The sequence below is a fragment of the Haliaeetus leucocephalus genome, unplaced genomic scaffold, assembly GCF_000737465.1.
Source record: "Haliaeetus leucocephalus isolate CR32 unplaced genomic scaffold, Haliaeetus_leucocephalus-4.0 Scaffold2, whole genome shotgun sequence".
NCBI lineage: Eukaryota > Metazoa > Chordata > Aves > Accipitriformes > Accipitridae > Haliaeetus > Haliaeetus leucocephalus.
Window position 1 is genome coordinate 7,435,843 of NW_010972438.1, and position 23,550 is coordinate 7,459,392.

The following is a 23,550-nucleotide window of genomic DNA, read 5'->3' on the forward strand; positions in this document are numbered from 1 at the left end:
AAAGGCCTTTTCACCGAGCTCGCCCCTGCACCATTTTGGCCGCTATAGCTTCTAACGTGAAAGCAACGGCAGAGGTTTGCTCTGCCTGCCAGCAGCCCCCTGAGAGCCCTCGGGATCCATTCGTGCTCCAGCAGGAGAACTTGCACATCTCCCTGCCCTGCCTTCCCGGGCTTCAGCATTTCCAGCCTCCTGCTCCTTCAGCTGCTGAGGGAGGAAGACCAAAAGGCAGCAGAGCTGCATGTCTTTGCACAAGCGCAGCTGTAAAATAATACAAGCCCGTGCTTTTACTGGAGAAATGTGAGTCTAATTAATAAAGCTGCACTGGCTACCACACAGGAATGCTTGCTGAGCACCTGTAGGTATAAACAGGAATATAAACTTCCACAAATACAGCTCAAATCAGAAACAAATGGATTATTGTCTTTTACAAAGAGCTCTCCCAACCTGGAATACTTTCAGTGCTGTTGGAGGGCAGCAGGCTGTAACTCTATCGGCCCCTTGCCCGACCAGTAAAACCCTCCCCGCGTTATGAGGCAGGTGCCACTGAATTATGAAAACTTGCTTTATTTCAGCCTCCCCGCTCAGCCCACGATCTGGAGGTTTGCAAAAACATTTCCCCTGCAGGAGTTCTAATAACGCCTTTCTCAGCAACCGTAATTAGCTGTTTACCCCCCCCCCCCAAAACATTACTTTTTTGGCACAGCTCTCACAATGACCTCACTCACTTTCCATGCAGGAAGATTTCATGTTTGGGAAATTGGATTATTGGAGGATTTACTTTTCTTTAACAGCGAAGGCAGCTCTCAGCCTGCTGAACAGCTGCTGCGGCACGGCGAAGGGGCGATCGGAGGAAGGCTGCGTTCGCGGGCGGACTCCTCCTCCAACTCGGCGGCTTCTCCAGCTCTTTGGCGGCCACCGGCAGGACCGGCTGGGCTGGGTCAGAGCAGCAGCTGGCGAGTCTTCTCGTATGTCCCCAGGAAGATGAAGCCTCCCAGGCTGATGGCTGCCATCCGTGGGACAACACCTGCAAACAAGCTGAAGGCGAAGGAAAGGCGGTTTCAGAGGATGAGTGGTGAGCAGATGCCGCATGGCTGGCTGCAGGGGTTTTGGAAAACAAAGCCAAGAAAAATTCTCTCTTGCTGTTTTCTTAAATCCCACCTCACTGCTCACTGAAGGAACCTGTCTGGACTTCCCTACCAGAGTACTCCCAAGCCTTGTGATTTTAACCCCTCTCCACACTCCTCATGTGCAGAAGCAAAGGTGCAGGAAGCTATGGGCCACGTTGTGGAAAGAGGAGCTCAGACACATCCCCACGAAGGGCTGCAGGCAGATGGGAAGCGTCCCATCCTCTGCCACCCCCATCCAGCCTCGGCAGAGGGACCCCCCCTCTCTGCCAGGAGCTCTCCCACCCCAGAGACAGCCCTGCTCACCGCAGCGGCTCATTCCCAGTAACATACAACAGGGGCCAGCAGGGAGGGAGCAGGAACGGCTGCGCATTCAGCCACCACAATTTTTAGGTGCCCGATCCTAACAGTTCTTGGAAGTTAACAGGAAACTCGCGCAAAGCCGATTGCTCCACACATCTAAGCTCATAGTTGGTTTAACAGCTCCAGGATAGGCCAGTGTATCCTCCTGGAGGATTACAGGCTTCCTTCGTTGCAAGCAAGGATTAAACATTAGGCTCGAATCAGTTTGGCATCCCCCCACTGATCTATCGCCCGCTCGGCGGGATCCCTTCGCCGCACAATCTGAGCTCCGTGGGGACGCTGCTGTCCTCGGCTTTTTCCAAACCCTGCATGGTCCCTGCTAGGAGCGTGTCCACAGCGGGACAAGGTGTAATTCCCGGTGAGACCTGGCTGCGCGGGAGATGCATGCGACCCCAGGGCTGCTCAGGAGCTCTCTGCTCCCTGCCGGTGCCCGGCTACTCACGCTGCGCTGGGGAAACCTCTGGCTGCAATAACTCTGGTTTTCGTTGTAATGAGCTTTGCTAAGGAGCCTGGAGCACACAGGCAGATGGAAACATTTTATGGCTTTACTAGACAGCAATTGGGTCTATTACCATAATGACAGCTTTAAAACAGAGTAATTTGTACAAGGCATGTATGGACAGAGTGCTGATAGGGTAAATCCTATGGTGCAGCATCTCTCGCGAAACACACACCATCCTTCTCCTGCCGAATTAGGCAGCCCTCATTACAGAAGCAGTGGCAGGCATTCATTTATAGAACAGCCCACTCGAGACATAGCTATTACACAAACAGGGGCAGATAACTGAGTTACCCAGAAGCTGCATCCCTGGCAACCTCTATTACTAACCATCACTTCCAAGAATCCTGGCCCTGCTCGCCCCAGTTTCCCCTTCCCACCTGCCATCCGTGGCCTCTCCAATCCACGCTTCCTCCATGGACTCCTTTCTACAGCAGGAGCAGAGCTGAGCAGCTCCAGGGCTGCCCCAAATCCAGAGAGCTGAGCTCTGCTGCAGGCCTGATCCAAACTGCTCCCCCCACACCTGCCCTCATCAGCAGATGAGATAAATTGGGTTTTTTTCTGCAGCTCCCATCAGAAACCCCTCTGGTGGACACAGGTGTGCTGCCTATTAGTATTTGCTATCTGTTCACACAGATTTCACCTGGCACCCTGCCACTCCTCTCTCCTTGCCTGGGTCTTCCCTTTTGCTTAAGCAACTTTCCCAGTTACTGGTCGGATCCAGCACCAAGGGCTGGAGGGCTTCACCCTCACCTTCTCATCACCGACAGCTGCAATCGATGCACAGCATGTCAGTGACCGGCAAAAACCAAACGCAGGCTTTCTGGTACAGACACATCGTGCTCTCCCCAGCCGTGCGAGGAATGGCTCAGCAGGAGTCACAAATCTGGGAATCACGTTTAAATCCCAGGGCAAGGCCTGGCACCTGCAGGTGTTAAACCCGCACCGCGTGCCCTCCCCAGCCGTGGGCATGCCCTCTGGGGTGCAGGTCTTCGCTTCAGGGTTCCCAGCCCAGCCATACACCTAGTCCTGTGGTTCCAGCAGCAGAGGTGAAGTTTTTGGGCGACTACTTGGCAACGCAAAGCAAATTCTTTCTCAACAGAGACTAACCGGGACCCCTGACATTACCCTTTGGAAAAGGCACTGCAGGACCTGGACACAGCACAGAGGGGCCAGCGCTGAAAAAGGCACCGTGTGCTCGGCCATAAAACCTCTGTATTACACTCTGGACCAAAGAGGTGGCCACGCCAAGAAAAAACAATGCTTTTTATCTGACTACGGCTTTGCACTGAGCTCACTCCCACGGGCAAGCTTGTGTTTCACAAAGCAGCACGCCCTGGGTGCAGGGGCTGCTTTCGCCACTCGCTCCAGAGAGTGGTGTGGTTAGTGCCTGCCATGCCATGTCCACCCCGACTGGGAAGCTCATCCGAGGAACGGGATACCTGCTGCAAACCACCAGCTCTGTCCCCAGCTACATATGAGCTGGGACAAGGTATCTCACCAGATTTATCAGCCAAATAACCCTTGTCTTTCTCACCAATGAGCTATGAAGCTTCAGCCAGGCTTTCAACCACCACCACCTCCTTGCGTGAAAAGCAGTCAGACAAGATGTAAACCTGCTTTCATGCGAATGGCTCACCTACCCTGCTGGCAAGAGCAAAGAGGCGCACGGATCCGCTCACCCCATCCCTACCCTACCTCCCGCTGCAGGTCTGGCTCTCCCCGGACAGAAAGGGATGTGAAATTTCTTGGCGTGAAGCAAAGGGATTTACTAGGTGCAGACCAGGAAGCTCAGCCCTGCGCTCTGGTTTTAATAAGGTGGCAATAAGCAACGCGTCTTTCTGCCCTCAGAATTCCTCCTCTTCAAGTATGAGATTTATTAGAGGAGCCATAAATCATTTCATGTTGCAACTGGCCAAAAAAGCCCGACATTTTTATTGTTTTTGATTAATAGATTTATAATTGGCAGCAGGCATGGCAGCCTCTGCGTTTATTTTTCCCAAGACTTTCTTCCTTTTCCTTGCAGCTGACGCAGCTTGGCCTCCTTTACATGTTACTTTTTCTCCAGATTGCTTATTGTTTTGATTTCAACTGAATTGTGTTCCTTTTGGTCCTAGTCCATGGGTACTATCTTTAGGCAGAGTTTAATTCTGGGTTGTTTAGAAAAGGGCACTGCTGAAACACCCCAAAAAGAACACAAACATACATTTTTATTTTCTGCTGTTGGCTGGGGAAAGGGGGAGGTTTCCCCAGCCAAATCCATGCCTCTTCGCACCCTTCAAAGCTCAACTGCCATCAGCAGCAGACGTGGCCTCACTTCTCCCAGTCCCTCTCAAAACATGCCCTAGAGTCCACCACGCCATGCAGGACCCAAAATCATCATCCACCGCCACATCACCTCGTCACCTCAAAGAGCAAACCTGAGACAACCCATCTCTGAGCACTGCCGGGGGGCACAGCTGGACGTCTTCCTGGAATCGGTGTTCAGGAACTTCCTGCAATTTGTTTTGAATTATTTCCCACATGTGTAGAAAGAGGATTGAACTTTTATTAGTTGAGCGAGCAGAGATCAGATGTTAAGAGAAAACCGTCTCCCGCAAAGCTACGATGTGCATGCTGCTTCGAGCAACAGTTTACAAATGTTAAAACAGCACCCTGAAAGTATCGGCCACATCAAGCGGATTAAAAACCTATGAGAAATTACAGTGAAAAGCCCAAAGTAAAGCTTCCAAAAAAACCCCCCTTTCTCTTCCAGGCCAAGGGCAGGTGGGACACGAGCCCTACCGAAGGAAGCACAACCTGAACCTTATGGACTGGAGGAGTTAAGACATATATTCACTATGAGTGGGCAATAACTGGTATGAGTCATGCACTCAAACAGAGCATGGTAGCATAAATAAAGCAGGTGTCTGTAAAAATCAGTAAGAATTTATAAGCTCGTGACACCTCAAAATGTTCTACAAACGCTAGCAGAGGATTTTTTGTCCACAACACCGCTCCAAGGTCAGAAGAGCAATACTCTGTCTCAGGACTGGGAAAAGTGAGGCAGTAAAGAGACTGGATCGACATCACCCCAGACTTCCGCAGCTGGTCAGAAGAAAAGCCCAGAATATTTCTACGCCCCAGCCACAGCAGGAAAGCCACCAGAGAGCTGCTCTGCAGCTGCTCAGACTTATTCTTTGCACTCAAGCCTGTCTCAGAAAACTTGCATTTTTGCAATGACTGCCTCACTGGAGAAATCCAAGCAGGCATGTGCTCAAGCCCAGACCTGACAGGGGGCTCAAAGCACAAGTCAGGGAGCACATGGCTCCCTTCCTTCTGCTTCAGCTTGCCCCTACTGCCAGCACCACACTGGCATCACCTGCTCCCATCACGCTTCACCGTAAGAACAGTGAATATAAAGGAACGGAGGAGACCTTGCTGGTGTTTTCAAATTGGTAGGAAATTGCCAGGAGGAAAAGACATTCCATAAGGGACACGTGGCTCCTATGTTGGCCTTCCCTGACATCTGAGGGGTGATTCACACACCTCAAGATGAAACTGTAGTACTCACTGCCACAAGATGCGTATGCCTGAAGTTTAAATGGATACAAAACACAAAGGCACACATTCATGCAGAAAAGTCCATCACAGGTTATTAAACACAAAGCCACCCTCGCCTCCGAAGCCTGGAACTAAGCTTAGAGATTCTACCAGGGATATACTCTGAATAATGCCCGGTTTCCGTGCTCTTCCCTGGACATTGCTCCCAGCTAGCACTAAGGCGAGGACACCAGATGCCCCTGGAGGGACTTGTTCTTAGCTACCTGACAGCTGCTCCCTGGCCACGTGTAGAGCAATTAAAAGCCTTTTCTGTATGACAGTATTTAAATATAAGCAGACCAGCCTGTCTTCTCCCGCCCCCTGACACACACAGAGATACAACATCTGAGATGTAGCATGTCCTTACCCCGACAGGCCTTGTGTCCTCCAGATGCCACCGAGGGCGGTCAGAACATTTCCACTAGCGTTGCTGGAACCAGCCTGCAGCACAGAAAGAGAAAGACTGTAAACCATTGGCAGAGACGTTTAGTTATTTCCTGAGCTCCCTGTCCCTAGTTAGTGCTACATTACAGGAATTGCAGACATCCTAATGACCTCCTTACTCCAAACACAGGCAAAAGGTCCTTGTCTCCAGGAATGAGGCAAAGGGCAGAAAGGGAAACTGAGGCACAGAAGAACACAATGATCACTCCAAGGTCACAGAGCTGGTTAGTTTAGAACTGGGTATCCAGTCCCTTCTGCACTACACTCAGTTCTGCGTCCAGCAGCTGACACTGGAGTAAGACGTTAATAAAAACACACTCTGAATGCACCAACAAGGGACTCCGCTGCTCACTGCAAGAGGACAGCAGCCTTGAGATTTACTTTAAAAAAACCCAACATGAGCAGTGTACTGCATGTGAAAATTGCCTTGAGTGCAAAACAGAGGACAAACAGCAGGACTACAGACAATTACATTACATGGGTGATCTAGTTAGTGTGAGATGACTAATATAAAGATGCTGCTTGAATGGTCTCAGAACACCTCAAAGCACCATCATTCCCTCACCAGTGTTGACCTGGTTGCTCAGGACAGCAGCAGATATAAATGAAACCCAGTTCTTACCATTTTATCACCCACACTATCCAAAGGCAAAGAGCTGCAGCAGGTACAACACCCAACAATGAGATACACACAACATAGCTAAATGGCGAGCACAGATGTGTGTGACTCGACTGGGAAGGTGCATGTCATCAACAAGAAACACCCCTGTACTGAGGGACATGAGCAATAGGGTAAAAACCACCCAGAGAAACTCCAGGATGCCTGACCTTCACCAACACAACAGCTCTTTGCAGCGCAGGGAAAGGCTTTAGGAATATCCACCTGCTGAGGTCTTTTTAGCTATGTGGCTGCTTAGCTCTGCGTCAATGAGATGATGATGGGAACACTAGACTTACTAGCAATTTAACTACTTACTAAACTTACCAATCTGACCAGCAATCTTTCTTCTGCCCTGGTTGGCAGATGTAAGCCATCACAATCTCTATAGCTTAAAATTTTAGGACAGAAAATCCAGTGCCAAGCCCTCCTCAGAAAAAACACACATACACACACTCAAGCTCATCAAACCAACAGAGGAATAAATCCCTGACGAGCAGTTTAACTTTGGGTGTCTGACTTTACAAGGATATTCTCCTAAAGACACCGCATGAGACTCTGGAAGTCTAGCACAAGCACAAGCCCTTCTCAGAGAGCTCCTTTGGGAAAGGACCAGAAGAGCAATGCAAGGAAATGAACACAACAATTTCATTAGTTCTGCATGCAGTACCTCTTCACATCTCATCCTGCCTTTGAGGACAGGAGCAGAAATCATTATTAATAGGTGCTGGATTTCATTCTGTAATGACCATACAGAAACTCTGGAACTACCCAAGCCATTCACCTGCGTGTCTGCTGGCCTCCTTCGCTCTTACCTTTGCCAACATAATTCTTGTCTTCGCTACATCGAGAGGTGTGGTGACTGCAGCTGCAAATCCACCTGAGCAAATTAAAATACCAAACACAAGTGAGACATTGTTGGGTGAGTATGAATGCCACACTGCCTATAACTCCCATGGCTGTGATCAACACTGCTCCATTATTAATGCCTACAGCATGTTTCCTCACGTCAGAGTCCAGGTACGTCTGTCGAAGGTCTGTACACAGAGTGTTTTATTCCTATGTGTTGACTTAAGGAAACAGCTCTATACTAGTTAACTGTAAATCCAAACATGCCCATTGAGATCACTGTCCTTTTGTTTTGGATTCTGTGCATATATGAACATACAAAGGTCATAAGGATAACGGATTCCACTTCCAACATCTACAGACAGGTCTGAAAGGAAGAACCTGCTTGCTCATTTGCAGAGACAGGAAAATAAGCCAGTCACACTGTGTTCTGCCTTGAGAATTAAAGTCTGACCATTCAGATGCTAGAAAGACAGAAAGAGAAGAAAGATGCCCTGCATCTGAAACACACATGCTTCAGGGGCAAAGCTATCCACAAGGTACAGACAGACTGCATCTGGACTTCAACTGTTAGACCTGAGACTGTTTCAAGGAAAAAAAGACAAGCCAGCGTTTGGGACGGACCTCATCTCCAACGAATTAAATCAGCTCCATTTAGGATAATAACAATATGAAGCTGCCCAAGGGTCTTTGGAAACTGTCAGAAGTCTGGTGCCGCAAGTGCCATCTTCCCCTCAAAGGCATTTTTATTTTCTCTAATCACTCTCAAACTTCACCCTTGGAGCTCATTACTTTCACTTGGAGCAGCCAGCTCAGCTGGGGCTTTCCTCCTGAAAGCCAGAAATCTTCAGCTTATCCATCTGCATGTCTCACCCAAACATGCGTGTATGTCTGTCTCCATACTCCAACCCCGTGGCTGCAGCCTGGCCTCTTGTGCTATCTAGGGACCAGCTTTGCTGCTTTTTCTCCCAGGATCTTATTCTCTTTGCCTTATTTCCCCATCCTAAAATTAACTCCAATCTCTCTCTCCCTCCTCTGTTCACAATATTTCAAGCAAGTAATCCATGCTGAGGAAGAGCCAAAGTGAAGGAAACTTTTAAATAGAAGCAGCTCAGCAGTAAGTGAAGGAAGAAAGGGGGGAAGAAAAGAGAAAAGGACTTGTTCTGAAATCTCTCCTCCTTCTTGCTCCTGTTTTTTTCACTGGAGCTTGTATAAATCCTGTATCTGCTACAGCAGGGAACAAAGTGACTCCAAAGACTGAAGCCTACACAGTACCCAGGGAATAAGCTAAAAATAATCTATTTTCTGTTCCAAGTTTTATGGAATGTAGAAAAATTGATCTCTCTTCTTGAGATGGTAGAGAGGAAAAGCATTTCTTCTAAAATCTGTAAAGTAATGAAAAAATCCGTCTTCCCCACTGGCTTGTGTTTTTAGCTGCATCTCTCTCTCTCAACCACCTTAGCTTTAACCTGTTAAAACCCTGCTTTATGTTGGAAAGGAGGTTGGGCCAGCTGGCACCCTACGTTAACTTCTTACAGTTAATTAAGGAATGTCCCATGACAGTTCAGGAGATGCAGTAAGGCACATGTGCAGTCCCCTGGATCTCAAACAAGAATAGCAGGCAAGCCAAGTTAGCAAACAGCCCAAAACACCTGGTTTAGGAGCAGCTTCTGCTCACGTAAGGTTGGCCCATCCAGTTCACTCTGCTGGAAGCTTTCTAGCAGTGATATCTCACTGAAAAGCAGAAAAATGGGTTGTATTCAAGAAGCCAAAGCAGAAACTATGAGCAAGTTAAACTAAATTCCAGCCCATTCTTGGACTTTCTTTAAGGTCAAAAATCTTTTAATTGTGAGCCAGTTTTTGAGTAAGTGACCCAAAGGCTTTGAGAGAATGGTCTGGATAGAAACTTTGGTACTCATGTCAGCGATGTATTTTTAGAACAGTAAAAATAATCTCCATGGAAAATAGTGGCTTTACAAGTCTGGATGTAGAAGCCCTTCCTTTGCCCACAGACAAAGATAAAATTAAATAGTGAACCACATGGCTGTCAGGCCTGTATCAAGCAAAAAATCTCAATGCATCACTCAGCTGTAGAGCTGACAGTAACACTTTAGTCAGACTAACTTATTTCCCTTAACAGATCCCAGTGATTTTTTTATACATTTGTTCCTAACAGTTTTGTATTGGCAGAAGCTTCAACCTTGGCTGATAGAGTGATTAGGACAAACACAATTTATCCTGATAGATGTTCCCAAATTCTTATCTGAAAGGTTTAATCGAAGCTGATTGGTTTTCATTTTTTTCCCCAGCTAACATCTGGATCTTTCAGACTCGTTATTAACATTTCAATGTTTTTTTTTCCATCACTGGGAATATTTACCAATCAATTTAGAATGACAACAGCAACAATAAAATGCTTCATAAGCACAACAAGCAGCAGGATAGTGGCTAAAATAAATGCAAGTTTGTATATGCTTGACAAAAACATGAGATTAAAGTTAGCATTTGTTGGGAACTACATTTTATTGAAGGCAGTGAGTCTGACAACATGAATTTCCTCCAGCCTTAACCCTAAACATCCAAGGCAATTTTAGAGTGACCTCTTCAATATTAGGACACAGGCACACAAGAATAGACTACAGCACTAGCAAGGTACTGCTCAGTTCTACCTACTACTCTAGCTGGGTAAAGGAACTTAACGAATGACTGTTTCCAGATTAATACAAGTGATGAAAACTAATACAGCCAGAGTCTACTCTTTCAAAGTAGGAGGCTGTGCACCACATTGTTTCATACACAGTAAGGCCCAACAGATCTTTAAATCACTCCTTTAGTCTATTCCTGCTGTCACTGAATTCTCCAAGAGCTGCCACATAAGGCTGAAGTCTGCTCAACTAGTCAGCAAGCAGGAAAAGCAGGCATCAAAGTATCAGGTGGGCCAGAAAGGCCCAGACACATCCAGACTTACACTCTTAACCATTACAGCTTCTCTGCAGAGGTGACAGTGAAAAAGGCACCTTTGCAGGCAGTCTGCACCCAGACAAACAGACGCACCAACTCACCCCTGGAAAAGACTCCTTTCCCCCTTGCCCTAGAAGGATCTGGCGATGACTTGGGCTCAGCAAGTAGGCATCAAGATGGATTTTCACATGGGAGAAGGCTCTTGGCTTGTTAATACTTCTAGCAGAGTGACAAACTGCTCTATTGGGAAAATAAAACTTGACAGAGTAGCAGAAAATTCATCACCTATCTCCCGAGAAGTTACAATGGACACTGTGCACTCATACGTCAGCTAAGCAGCTAAACTTTACCAAGCTCAGGGTGTTAAACAGAAAATCCCTCTGCTACCCACACTTTCCAGTGACCTGTTCTTGACGGAAGCGCTAGTGACAGACACCTGCAGAGAATGATTTACCTTTATTTGGCGATAAGAATAAAAAGTCTTGAAGACTTAAGATATTCCCCTGCTGGCATTTCCTACCCTTTTTAGCTGTCATATGCAAATAAAAACCGAGAAGCATCAGAACAGAGTGAAATACTTCACCTGAGAACAATACATAACCCTACATCCTTGCAGTAAGGTAGCTGCCTGCAGAATTTTCTGCTGCTGCTGCTGCTATGCGAAAATGTTTCATGGGTTCTTTGACACAGTGCTCAGATAAGATCCTATGAAGGGAGGAAGACAAGTTCTTCTTCAGTCTCCGTATCTTGTTTTTCTGTACCATTTTAATTTCTTCCCACCCTTTCTAAAGGGTCCAGGGAACCCTTCTGGCTGTCACAGGGGCTCCTCCTGATTCAGCGTTTCTGTCATCTGGCCAGACCCCTGGCACTCTCTTCTGCAACACCAACCCAGTTCGGTAGGTCAAGCTCATTTCAAGAGATAGGAACTTGTGCTTGACTAATATCTTTTTTTGAATTAGCCCACCTTAGGAAAAGGAAAAAATCCAGGTTGAGCTGTACTATTGCCTGTCTTCATTACTATTTTCTGTACTGACATCTGCAGGTTACCCAGGACTGGTTCAGGATTGAATCCCAAATCCGGGTTGAAAAACTGAGTCGCACAGGTCCAACACTAAACCTCACGGCATCCTCTTACACTGACTGATTTCCAAGTTCACAAATGAGTCTTTTTCAGAACTCTTCAATCAATCGGTTCTTATTGAACTTTTGTTTTATTGATACTATGTTAAATTTTTTAAGAGAAATTTTATTCTCATCCTTTATCACTGTGGGAACACCACATGTCAATGGTAGAGCAAAGTGACCCAAGAACTTGTTCAGATTTCAGCAGAAATACCAAGAGGCAAAGCACTGCTCCTCCAGCAATTTAACCAATTCAGGGTTAGAAGCCTGGTCCAAGGAGACACTGCAGGGAAATCTTGAGAACTACTCAAAAATTTATTCAGAGCTATAGAGTTAAGGAGGCTTTTAGGCACAGTGTGTAATCTTGTCAAAGCTGATTAGATCAAAACAAAAGTGATGGGAAGTCTTCCCTGTTAATGTGCAAAAAGCTCTTGTTAGCGCTTTATTATTCACTGGACTTGCACCTCCATTCTCGGTGACTTTGTCACCACAGAGCATTAATTATTAATATTAAGCCACACTTTTTTTACAGTAGGGAGAAAGAAGGCGTCTTTAACACAGGCAATTTTCAATCCCATTAAATGGACACTCAGGTTCTTTGACAAGCTGAAGATCACCTCGCTGCTCCAGGGCAGTACTTTGCTTTCCCAACAGCTAATACCCGATGGCAGGATTTCTCTGCCACCAGCCCACTTCCACGGAGTACACACGAAACCCACCCAGAAGCTTTTCTGGGACAGCCTGCCCTGGTACAGTGCAGGCTGGGGGGCAGTGGTCCAGCCAGCCAGCCTAAGCCCAGAGAAGACTCAAGCATGGAGTACAACCACACTCATGCCTGGCCTGCCCACAGCACGAGGACATGCATCACTCCTCTGCCTCCAGCCTGCCGAAGCCCGTGCCCAAATCTGCGCTGGTGTCCAAACAGCTCAGACATGAGGCAAGGTTTGGTTCAAATGCATCCTCAGGCTTAAAATATCATGTAGGTCTACCCTTGGGTTCCTCCCCACCGACTGCTCAGATATCACCTTCCCTCACTCCCCAATTGCTCCAAAAATCTCCTCTAGTTAAGACACCAGAGATGATGATAAGGCTGGACAAGGCCTCCAGGGATTAAATTATTAACAGATGAGACAGAGAGGATTCCAAATCTCTGACATTTATGCTCATGCCCATTACAAAAAAAGCCCACGGATCGCACACATACATCTTACATGTGCGCTCAACAAGGAAGAGTCGGGCCCCTTACAGCACTTTGGCTGAAATCGCTGCCATTTCACAGGCACTGGGGATGGAATTCAATATATTGTTGCTCTTTGTTCTGTCTTCGCCAAATAATCAATTACGATTTAGCTAGGAACTAACCAATGCACACAGACACATACACACATATATACGTGTGTGTGCCATAAAGGGAAGCCAAACAGGACTTTACTTTCAGTTTGTTTAAGCTTATTACCCTGCCCCTCAGGACCTCTAACATGTCTTTAGAAAGTATTGAATTCAAGCAAAGAACACAGGAGAAAAGCATGTCTGTGTGATTTCGCCATCTCACTACTACCATGGTGGCATTTGACAGCATCTCTGTGTTTAAAGGTTGTTTTTGGATAATCTCCTTTTAACGTTTATAACATGACAATTTTAAACCACTTGGATGCACACAGCCATCTCATTTTATTCATAGGGTACTGGTGAGGTTTTGTTTTTTTTGTTTTGGGGTGGAAAGAAACGGATAGAGAGTTTGGTCTGTTTTTTCTTCCTTCGTTTGAAGCTATATGTAGGTAGTTAATAATTTTTAACTGTGGAATTCAGAAAGCAGGAAATTATTTTTCCACTGCCTCCATTCAGCAAGAAGGCTAAATATTTTCAGTGAAATAGAATGGATACAGTACCAGATTAGATCAGTACAGGGCCTGCCTGTTGCACGTCTGCAGAGGGAGGCAATGGAGACAGAGGGGAAGGTTCTGATCCAAAGAGAATTAAACCTCATGAGTTTTGAAGCAGGTCCTCAAAGGACACATGAGAAGGGAAGTTTAAAATACTGCTGGTGAAAAGGAAAGAATACAGAAACAAAGAACAGAGAAGGAAAACGAGGCTGGAGGAAGCAAAGCTGGAAGGATAACACAGAGAATATATATATCATCAGTTGCAACGCTATCTGGAAAATAGCACTCCAGCTCTGCAAAGACTTGCGCTTGGGGAATGGAGCCTATGAAGACAGAGAGGCTGAACTGTCTCATCTGCCACCACCTCAAACCTGGAAGTCTCCGTGCTGCTCCGCAGGGGACACAGTGTCTCCTCCAGCACAAAGCGTTAGGTCTCCCCAGCCTCCGCCAAAAGGCAGGGCAGCGTTCCCGCCCAGCCGTGCCTCTGGAAGCTCCTTCTGCCATATTTCTGCTGGAAAGTGAGTGGACGCTACTGAACATCCATCAAATAGCAGCAAGTCCAAGTACAACTGGTCAGAATCAAGACATACAGAGAAGGAAGTGGAGGCATTGGGCTAGATTTCCAATTGAGGCACCAAATTGGACTTCAGGAAATTACTCGGCAAGGCCTTGGGTAAATCAGATAACCTTTCCAGCTCTCTGAACGTGCCTGAACACAGTTTTTGTATCAATCTGACTGTAAAGAAATCAACAGAGCTAAATTAATGATCCCCTATCACACCTGCAGACGTACAGATTGCATTTTAAAGCATTTTTAGTCTGATAGCTTGTTTTGTTTCAGAACAAAAATGAACGATCTGCTTCAATCGCTCTGATTTCGTTTGCGCCGATTTGATGAAGTCAGTGTAAAATCCAACAGTAGACTGAATTTTAAGCAGAATAAAATTCCCTTCCCATCACATAAACATAGAAAATACAGCTAGACAAAACCACAAGAGATCATCTAAAATATCCCCTCTGCCCCAAAATGGAATCAATTCTACCTAAACCATTCTCTCACAGCTCACGTGCCTGATCTACTAAACTGTGTGCAGCTACAGCCATGCTCCCTTCTCTCAGTCATGCAGTTACAGCGCCCGTCAAAATGAAGCCTCAGTCTCTGCTGGAATTCTGCTGCTATTAATACTTCAATTCCCCTAACACAGCTTATTTTAAAAAAATTACATACGATGTAATGGGTCTGATTTTGTAAGTCATCAAAGAACAAGCTTTGCTTTTGATAATCTCTATTTCAAGAAATGCTATAATTTCTCTTTAAACAGGATTTATTTTTTCCACATATTCTGTTACTGGTTTGGAATCTCTAAATGTATTTTAGGTCCTTGGGGAAAAGCTCTGGCTATCCATCTCTTAACTACTAATCTGTTTTTTCTATTAAGACAGTTGAGTCTCTCCTCCCTCAAACTTGTCAGCTATACTGATGAGTCATTAACTGATTTTTTCTCCTTTTTTTTTTTTTTTTGAAACAACTACAGTAGGCTAAAATCAAGCAAGAAGCCTACTGAAGAATTCAATTAACTTCTGGCTTGTTTGGTAATAAATACTGCAGTATTGTATTCTGCCACTCTTTATTCTTGTTCTAGTGTCTGGAGATTGCCCAGATGTTTCGTCCTCTGTTTTTTTCTTTGCTGCGGAAGGCTTTTGCCTCCAGGCTGTGCAGTGCTAGCCTCTGCTCTCCTGACTCCAGTTAATCTACATGGCTGTCAGAGCTGTCACATGAATGGTGAATCATGGCCTCTCGCTGCAATCACTTCAGCCCCTGGGGAAGTGCTCAGAGCAGACAGCTGCACAAACCCCCACCCAAGCAAAAGTTTCTCCTGGATGAGGATTTTACAAATCAACTTTGAAATAATCGCAAAGCCTGACTGACAGGCCCCTGGTTTTTAAATAACAGAAATTTGTCAAAAACAAATTGGTTGTCTTTCAAACAGACACCCTGTTTGAGTCTTTTTTTTTTTTTTCTTCTCTTCCTTTGCTGACTTCCCTATTTCCAAACAACAACTGGATCCGTTTTCTTCTAAACAAACTTGAATTACAAAGGAATGTTGTTCTGCTATACTTAATAGATTTGCACATTTTTCCCTTTCTTCTTTAGTCTTTCCCAGTATAACATATAATCCTTTGCACCTGCAAAAGCTCCACAGACTGCTGACTGCCAAGAATCCACCACGTGACCCTGCTTCCATGACCAGAGATCCTGTGTTTAAAGAGAAAGGAAAATAAAAAGTTATTAAATGTTTGAATCTATCTGATCCCCATGTGAGTTAACTCCGAGGATGGGAACTTAAGTGAAAAGCTATTTTTGTGGCATTTTTCAGTGATGTAATAAGTGATTTTTCCCAAGGAACTTGTGTACTTGAACGAGCAGATGGAGTGAGAAAGATGTCTGGAACTGAGGAAGGCTTGAAGCAAATTGCTTTCAGGGATTTCATATGTATGTATTTAAGCCTGTGGCCATGCAACTTTGCAAATATTTTGTGAATTTATTTTCTTTTTGGCAGATAAAACAGCGCAAAGCAAAACACTGAGCGGGGGGGCGGTATGCAAGAACCAATATCAGTTCAGCCCAGATGTAGCAAACACTCCCATTTAAAATGAACACTCCCCAGCACAGCAAGATAGAAGTCCTGTTTGCTCCCCTAAATTTCTTAAACCAACCCTTCCCCTCGCACACCCCAAAAAACCCCATCGTTAAGAAATTACTCTTATCACTCCCATTATATCCCAAAGCAGGTGTGTCTCTGTTTTTCACTTGGCGTCATTTAGGGACCACACACCCTTCTCCTCCCCACTGCTCCCACACACCATGCTCCAATCCATTAACTCACAGCATCATTTAAACATGCACATTTAAAAACACCAACAAGAATGATGCCTTCTAAAAAACACCTATCAAGAATCACGTCAAACAATTTGATGAATCTGATCGGTATCAACAACAAAGGCCACTGCGTGCTGGGATGGTTTTTATTACGCCAGCTACGGTCACTTTGTTCTCTCCTCCTTCACTCCGCTCCATCACCCCTTTCCCAGCTCCTGAAATGCCTAACACTGGAAATTCTCCGGATGAGAAGTTTCTGGTTTATGATGTGAGGATCTCTGCTGAGCAAAAAGGGATGGGATCCATGACCCTTCTGAGGCCTACCGCAGAGAAATCAGTAATTTTATTTTATAGCTGTGACACTATCTCATTCTTTTCAAAGCCGTATTACTTCTATACTATAAAATTTTCCTAAAAGCAACTCGATAGCTGTGCTAGGCTGAGATACTGCTCTCGGGCTCCTGGTCTGCAATACAGCCACTTTCCACTGGGGCATGAGAACTTGTTTCCCTCATTTGCTGACTCTTCATTTAACATGCTGTCCTTGTGACTCGCTTCTTCCAACTTGGCTGGTGGTTATATTTCAGTTGAATGTTTTAAAAATCAAACTGTTCAAGCAACAATGGCCAGCCACAATGTTGTTTGGTATCCTGCCATAGCTAAATAGCAGCAGCTCTGCTGTACGAAAGCACTAAAGGGATTTCAGTCTCTTTAATGCTAGCCATTCTTTTCCTGGTGTTTTCAGTATGGGCTTCTATTCTGCTGTCACCCACAGCAGAAACTGATTTTCATCTCATAAATAAATAAATAGGGATTCATAATTCTTCAAACCCATAATATGCTTTTCTGGAATAACTTATACTCTTTGGACACACAGTTTTCTTGCAACTCAGTCCTGCTGGATGAAGGACACATGCCCCCTAAGACAAAAGGTGCTACCTTCCAAAGCGTCTAGGTATTGTCAAAGCATAAATCCCATCTTCAAAACCCATTTTCAAAACACTTCAGGTGCTTAAGAAACCTCAAATTGCAAGGCAGCATTTAGAAATCTAACCGCTGGCGCCACTTGATAAAAACAGAATTACTGTATGATTTCATTAAACATTCTCCAAATGCCTATACATCTACAACTAAACCTGAGAACTCAGAGCAGTTAGTTCTGTCATGCAAAAAGCAGTATGGAAGATCTGTTGGAGGACTAAGAGGAAAACTAGCACATTAATAGAGACATTCATGGCTTTGCCAGAAGCCCAGCCTATTCTCAGTCATGATGGGGTTTTATGTTAATGGCATTGTCCAAAGAAGTACGAAAAGGTCATTCTTAATTCTTGGCATGTAGCTCTGAAATCTAGTTTCTGATAAAGCCTGGCTTCCCAGTACAGTTCTGCACAGAGCCCTTGCCAAGCAAGGCAAACGGTGATGAATTCCCATCCGTTACGCCTGCAAATTGACAACAGGTATTTGCAACAGTCATGCAATACGGAAAATTGTTTAGAAGGGTGGAGCCAGAAACACTTCAATTAAATTAGGGAAAAGGAGAATTGAGGCTGAAGAACAGGAAGAGAATTCCCCAACAGTGAGGTCGACTTAACAGCAGAGCCAGCCTCCCCGGGGAGGAGAGGAAAGCCCTCTCCTTTGAGTCACTCAAAAATAGACTGGAGAAGGCACTCAAGACCGTACTGTGGGGAATAATCCTGCGTTGGCAAGGGCAGGATGAGATGACTTCATGCATTTCTTTCCATCTCTGATTTTGGTGATTCACCCAGAGCTCCAAACCTGAACATAGAGAAGAGAGAGAGAAGCAGGGCGCGAGGACATCATCCCAGAGAAAGCCGAGAGGAACAAGTGTCACAGGGCCAAGAGGACTGGCAGGACCCTGGTCCAAATTCTTTCTAACCACACTCACGCTGCGGGCCAAGCTGATGTGCTGAAGGTCACACATGTTTTCTCTCACAGCCCATGGACCAACTAATTGACAGGGCTTTGTGGTAAGCTGGGCTTGTAAGTTCTTCAAAAACACTCGCCTTTGTGCTGCACCAAGGATGGTTTTAATACCAGTAACACAAGGCGAAGCACAGAAGCTCTTAGTGGCTTGTAGATCACTGTAAAACCAGGGCCTTGTTCCTGGGAAGAAACACAGGATTCATATACATCTCCCCAAAACACCGACTTTGGACGGAATTGCTGGTTATTTGCAGTGATACAGTGCCTAGATCACGCTCCGCCATCCTGGATGCCGCACAAATTCAGAAGAGCCTTCCGCTTGGGGGCATAACGGGCGAGAGCTCGGGTCAGGCACAAGACGGGTGTCAGAGGCAGGCTCAGAGCCCACGGGTCACGGCTCCCTGCTCAGGGCCTCCAGACAGGGCAGAAGCGCCTGCGTAATGCCCGCAGAAGCCCTGCAACGACACTGCTTTTTCTACACACGCTCTTGCGATATGAAACAAACTGGGAATTACAAGCAACGCAACTGCAACAATTGGATCAGCCTGGTTTCCCCACCACCATCACCAAATGGCTCCTACCTGCTTACACTGCTCTCCTCCCGCAGAAGGCTGCAGGAGATAACGAGACTTTTCCAGGGCAATGCCCATTCCCACTAGTATTCACAGCCTAGGAAAGCAAAATGACAAGGAGCACATTACATGAAAGCGGGCCGCCATGCCAAGCCTGTGTCATGTGTATTCTATTAAGCTGAAGGCTGAATAGAAGACTTTGTTTTCCACTTCAAAGGACCCCATCCCAATCTCTCGCTCTTCCCTTATGAATAACAAATTGGAAATAAATCTTCTGGCTGAAGCGCATGGAAACTCGTACAGTTGGGGCCCTCTGCAGCTTCCCAGCTCAATCACATGCTAATTTTTTTTGTAAACACTTTTATGTGATATATATGTAAATCTCGCTGTGCATTGCCGCACCATGTAAAGCAATACAGCGGGTGGGTCCTCAAGGGATGGGACACAGTGGGAAGCCTGAATGCAGATTTCCAATTATTCACAGGGATAATGTTCACAGAGAAGGGTCAAGTTTTATATGTGGGCAGGGCCTTACGTTTCTTCCTAACGATCCCATTTCATACACTCCCATAGGCCAGTGTCCTCTACTTCTCACCACAAACGTTATTTAACTCTTTTGATACTGAGAATACAAGGACACCCCATTTTGCTGGGCAGAAGGCACATTGGGAAAGTCACTCTTAGGATATACCAAAGGTCTTTCAATCTAAAAAACCAAACGAACAAAAAGAAAAGATTACCACCGCCTTTAAATACAGGGGGGAAGTACATGGTGCCCTCAAATGTGGGCTGCTCACACGTTGTGGACACCTGGCCTCCAGATGGCCAATAACCTTTGACTAGTTCACACAACTCCTTAGCTGTGCATGCCTGTCACCTTTGCCGTACGTTTGTGGTAAAAGTTTGCAGCAGAAATCATCTGTCAGCTTTGTGCTCCCAACGCAGTTGGGTCTTGGTCTATATTCAGGACACCTAAGCTATGGTGATCCTGGGAAAGTGCAACACTCACATCTCGCTCAAACCTGATGACCAGACCAACACCCCAAACGCTGCAGGAAGCATTGCAGAGAATGAGACATCTATCTCCCCCTTGGCCTTGCTATTCTTCAGGCACTACGAAGCAAGCAGACCTCATGGCACACACTAAACTTGAGGCCTGCAGCTGAGTAAATATTACAATTCACTCCAATGATAAGCATCTGTAGTATTTCTACATACCCCTCTGTTCAAGGCAGTGTTCAACTTCATGATAACAGAGGAGAGAAAAATCTCTCCAAATTAATCACATGGATTGTGTGCATGTACAGTCCTGCAGACTGAGGGAAGAAAAGCAGTTTTCACGTTTGCCTTTGCTACTAGGTATTTTACTTGCAAGGTGGCATTTTGCACGGCTGGTCCTTACAGATGCATGGCACATTAGCTACAGAAGCAGCAAAAAAAATTCATGAGCTGATTGCAGTTTCTATACATAAAGTCAGACACAGAGCATAGAGCCAAATGTCCTCCCCAGTGAATTTTTATGTGCATATGTGCAGCATATGCGCAAGTACATGTGTATATTACCTTGCAGGAAACATGCAAGCCCAAACATGGGAAAAATTCAATGATCTAAGTTCACTGTTGACATAAACATTGAGACTCCATTTGCACTAATGGAGTTGTGCTCACTTATGCCAGTACTGAATTTGGCCCTAGAACTAAACCTACTCAAATCCTAGATAAATTGAGAGAAAGAGAACAAAAGTTGGCCTACATGCAACAGCATATTTTTCATGTTAAAAGCATTTCATTCCCTTTTTCTCCCCATATAATACTGCATTGATGTCTGTGACCCATTTGGATGTAAATCAAAATGGATGTGCTAAAAGCCTGGTTAAAGAAAATGTCTCCGAAACAGTGTTCCCATGGCAGGGCAGAACATAATATGCCAGCTACACTCAGTTTCCATGGCACGAAGGGCTATGGATGTGTCTGGGGAGGAAAACGCACTGCTGAAAAATCGCTTCGAAGTTAGGACGGCTTTCCTTGAGTATCTGCACTGCTACTACCTGCCAATAAATCTGTGCTTCATGCAGGCTTGTGTGAATAAATTACGTGGAAAAATTACATGAGTCTTTTAAGGTTCTTCAGTAAGAAGCAAGCGTCCGAATCAAATGGTGAGCCCTTCACATTGAGTACTTCTATATTCTACCAAACGTCCCCAGATGTCATTGGCAAGCTCAGCAACCTCTAGAGAACCGGTTGTGGTCTAGGCATTACCAAGAGCATCACAATCTGGCTCTGTAGCTACAAGACTGCATGAGTCTGTTTTACTTCTGCCGTTTTAAATGCTGCATTGATGATCCAAAACCATCTGACTTTCTCAAACGTGTCTGCAGTGCTGTAAGTAAGGACTGCATTTGTTTCTTCCTCTTTGGTGCAGACGGCGTATAGCATTCCTTCGACTGTGCTTCAAGACTGTGTGAATGACACTTATTGTGACACTAATAAAGCAAGGGCTGTTTGCTGAACAGCTGTTGGGTACATTGTTCTTTTGTGAGAAAAATGCAGCCGTTATGCTAATGGCATGCACACGCCGCATTGGCCGCAAGTTACATCACGCCTCAAAACGCCACCATGGAAATCTGTTTTCCTGATACAGCACCTAAGCAAATGGCAGACGCGTTAGCATTATTTAACGATTAGGACTTAATCCCTAAATCAGCCCGATCATTACTCAAAGAGGGAGTGAGGTATGGTAGAACACTTACTACTCTGCCTGCAAGGAAATGGGTTTAAAGCTGGGCCTGGGTTTCATTTACTCTTGACTTATATGCAGCTGAGCACAGCAGAAAAGAAACACTGGACTGCTTCTCCAGGAAAAAAGGAAAGCTGTCACCTACCTACAGAGCAGGGAAAGAGCCATTTTAGGCCCAGTTTGGCTACATTTCTCTATTTTCTACTTACCCTGTTAAACAGCAACAGATTTGATTGTAAATTTTAGGAGGGAAATGGCATGTGGTTTATTGTTTCAATGGTGGAGTTATAAACACGTATTACTGCCGAGAACCCCAGCTGCCTGGGCAGAAGAATTCAGTAAACTTTTCATCTTATTAACTTCAAAAATCAGGTGCAATGAGCTCCAACCAAGATTAGAGTCCTCACTCTCCACGGAAACCCACCAAGCAGTTTTTGCACAGCATGCTTCAAGGTATGTCTCAAAGCTATATCTGCACTGACAACTACAAGCGAGGCTGAGCCCACCCTCAAACCAGACTTGTTCACACCCTATACTGCTTATACCAGCCCCCAGAAGTTGGGCTCTCTGGAGGGGGGAACTAAGAGAAGCAAGCAAACGAGTACACGTGCCAATGCCTTCATGTAGATCTACAGTTCAGTCCACCAGCAGATTTCCCAGCCTCTGTTCCTCTCAACAAAAGTGCCTTGTGCCTGCAGTGACAGCTGAACCTGGACAGAAAACAAGGGACCTAAGGAAGTGTAAGCCCAATCTGAAGCCTGCTCTCCATCGTATGGGCAGAAACCAATTTAGAAACAACATAGGGAACTTCTGTTCTGACCCAACCAACCTTGTGAAACTGCTCAGCCTCACAGGGGAACGGCTGGACTCTCCCCGTTCTCTTTACTACGATGCCCTGCTTATTTCACAGGGTGAATATGTGCCTGTGTGTATGCTTCTCTCAAACCATTCTCTTTTCCTGAAGCCACCAAAGCATTCCTATGCTTCTTCAGCATCGTACAGCACTATCACATGCCACCACAGTAATTACAAAATCCCACAAGAGAGATCTGCCCATGTATCTCAGCTCCCTGTCTCTAGCTATTGCGTCTGAAGGTCCAACCAAATATCTCTCTTTATAAAACACCTGTTAATTTGTGAGACTTACAGATTTGAGAAAATTATCTTATTACTAAAGCCAGTGACAAAAAACCACGTGGGCTCACTACAGCTGCAGAAAGTCTAAGAGTTTTAGGTTTTGCCCAACACAGAGACAAAGAGGGAAATCCTGGCACTGAGTGCCAGAAGAGACAGAACATCACCTTGAGCATGGTCTGTCCAAGATTTTTATCCTTCCTTGTAGGTCCTGGGCCAGCAGAGCAGCCCGGTCTGTGCCAGCCCTCCCAGAGAGGCTGCACATGCAAGAGCAGGGCTTGCTGGCACTCACAGTCCGCAGGGTGAAGTCAGCCTGACCCTGACGTTATATAGTCTTAGCAACATCCAAGCGTCTCATCTCAGAATTGGACATGTCTAGTGAAAAAGACAAAAGGTTCCCAGGATAGTAGGTTTGTTCTCCTTAAAAAAACCCCAAACAAAACCCCCCTTGTTTTTCAAGCCTACTCATTTGAGACCTCTGTCCTCCTGTCCCGCCTGTTCCTTCCCTCCTCACTGGCTACCAGAGCCTTTTTTTCCAGACATACAATACATTTGGTCTATAAAGAGAGCATTCTCCATGTACAGCTGCGTTGGAGTAATTCTCAGAGGCTCTGAAGCGCAGCCAACGTGCAGAAATATAAAACCCAAGAGGACTGAGTCTCATTTCACCTGAGACGGGTCTCCAAGGGAGCACTGTTCCCTGAGGGAGCTGACCATTTCCACCCAGCCATAAGAAGCAGGCATCTTTGACAAGATGTTTCTGGACTCAAACCTAAACAGAGGCTTTTGATTTGGGG

The 23,550-nt window shown here is 45.6% G+C and overlaps 1 protein-coding gene across 4 annotated transcripts in view; it reads right to left on the reverse strand.

The window, feature by feature from the left end:
* Window positions 1–550: 550 nt before the first annotated feature.
* Window positions 551–23,550, reverse strand: part of SLC25A26 (solute carrier family 25 (S-adenosylmethionine carrier), member 26) — an 88,930-nt gene continuing 65,930 nt past the window's right edge. Inside the window, exons 7-10 of one of the 4 annotated variants that reach the window (XM_010570871.1) lie at window positions 15,673–15,742; window positions 7,486–7,550; window positions 5,936–6,009; window positions 551–1,035 (exon numbers count right to left, since the gene is read on the reverse strand). In XM_010570871.1, the coding sequence (XP_010569173.1) occupies window positions 939–1,035; window positions 5,936–6,009; window positions 7,486–7,550; window positions 15,673–15,742 (306 nt within the window). In that variant the 3' untranslated portion in view covers window positions 551–938. Of the gene's footprint in view, window positions 1,036–5,935; window positions 6,010–7,485; window positions 7,551–13,856; window positions 13,997–15,672; window positions 15,743–23,550 lie in introns of all 4 variants that reach the window. The other 3 variants (XM_010570861.1, XM_010570851.1, XM_010570880.1) reach the window with 3 other exon arrangements.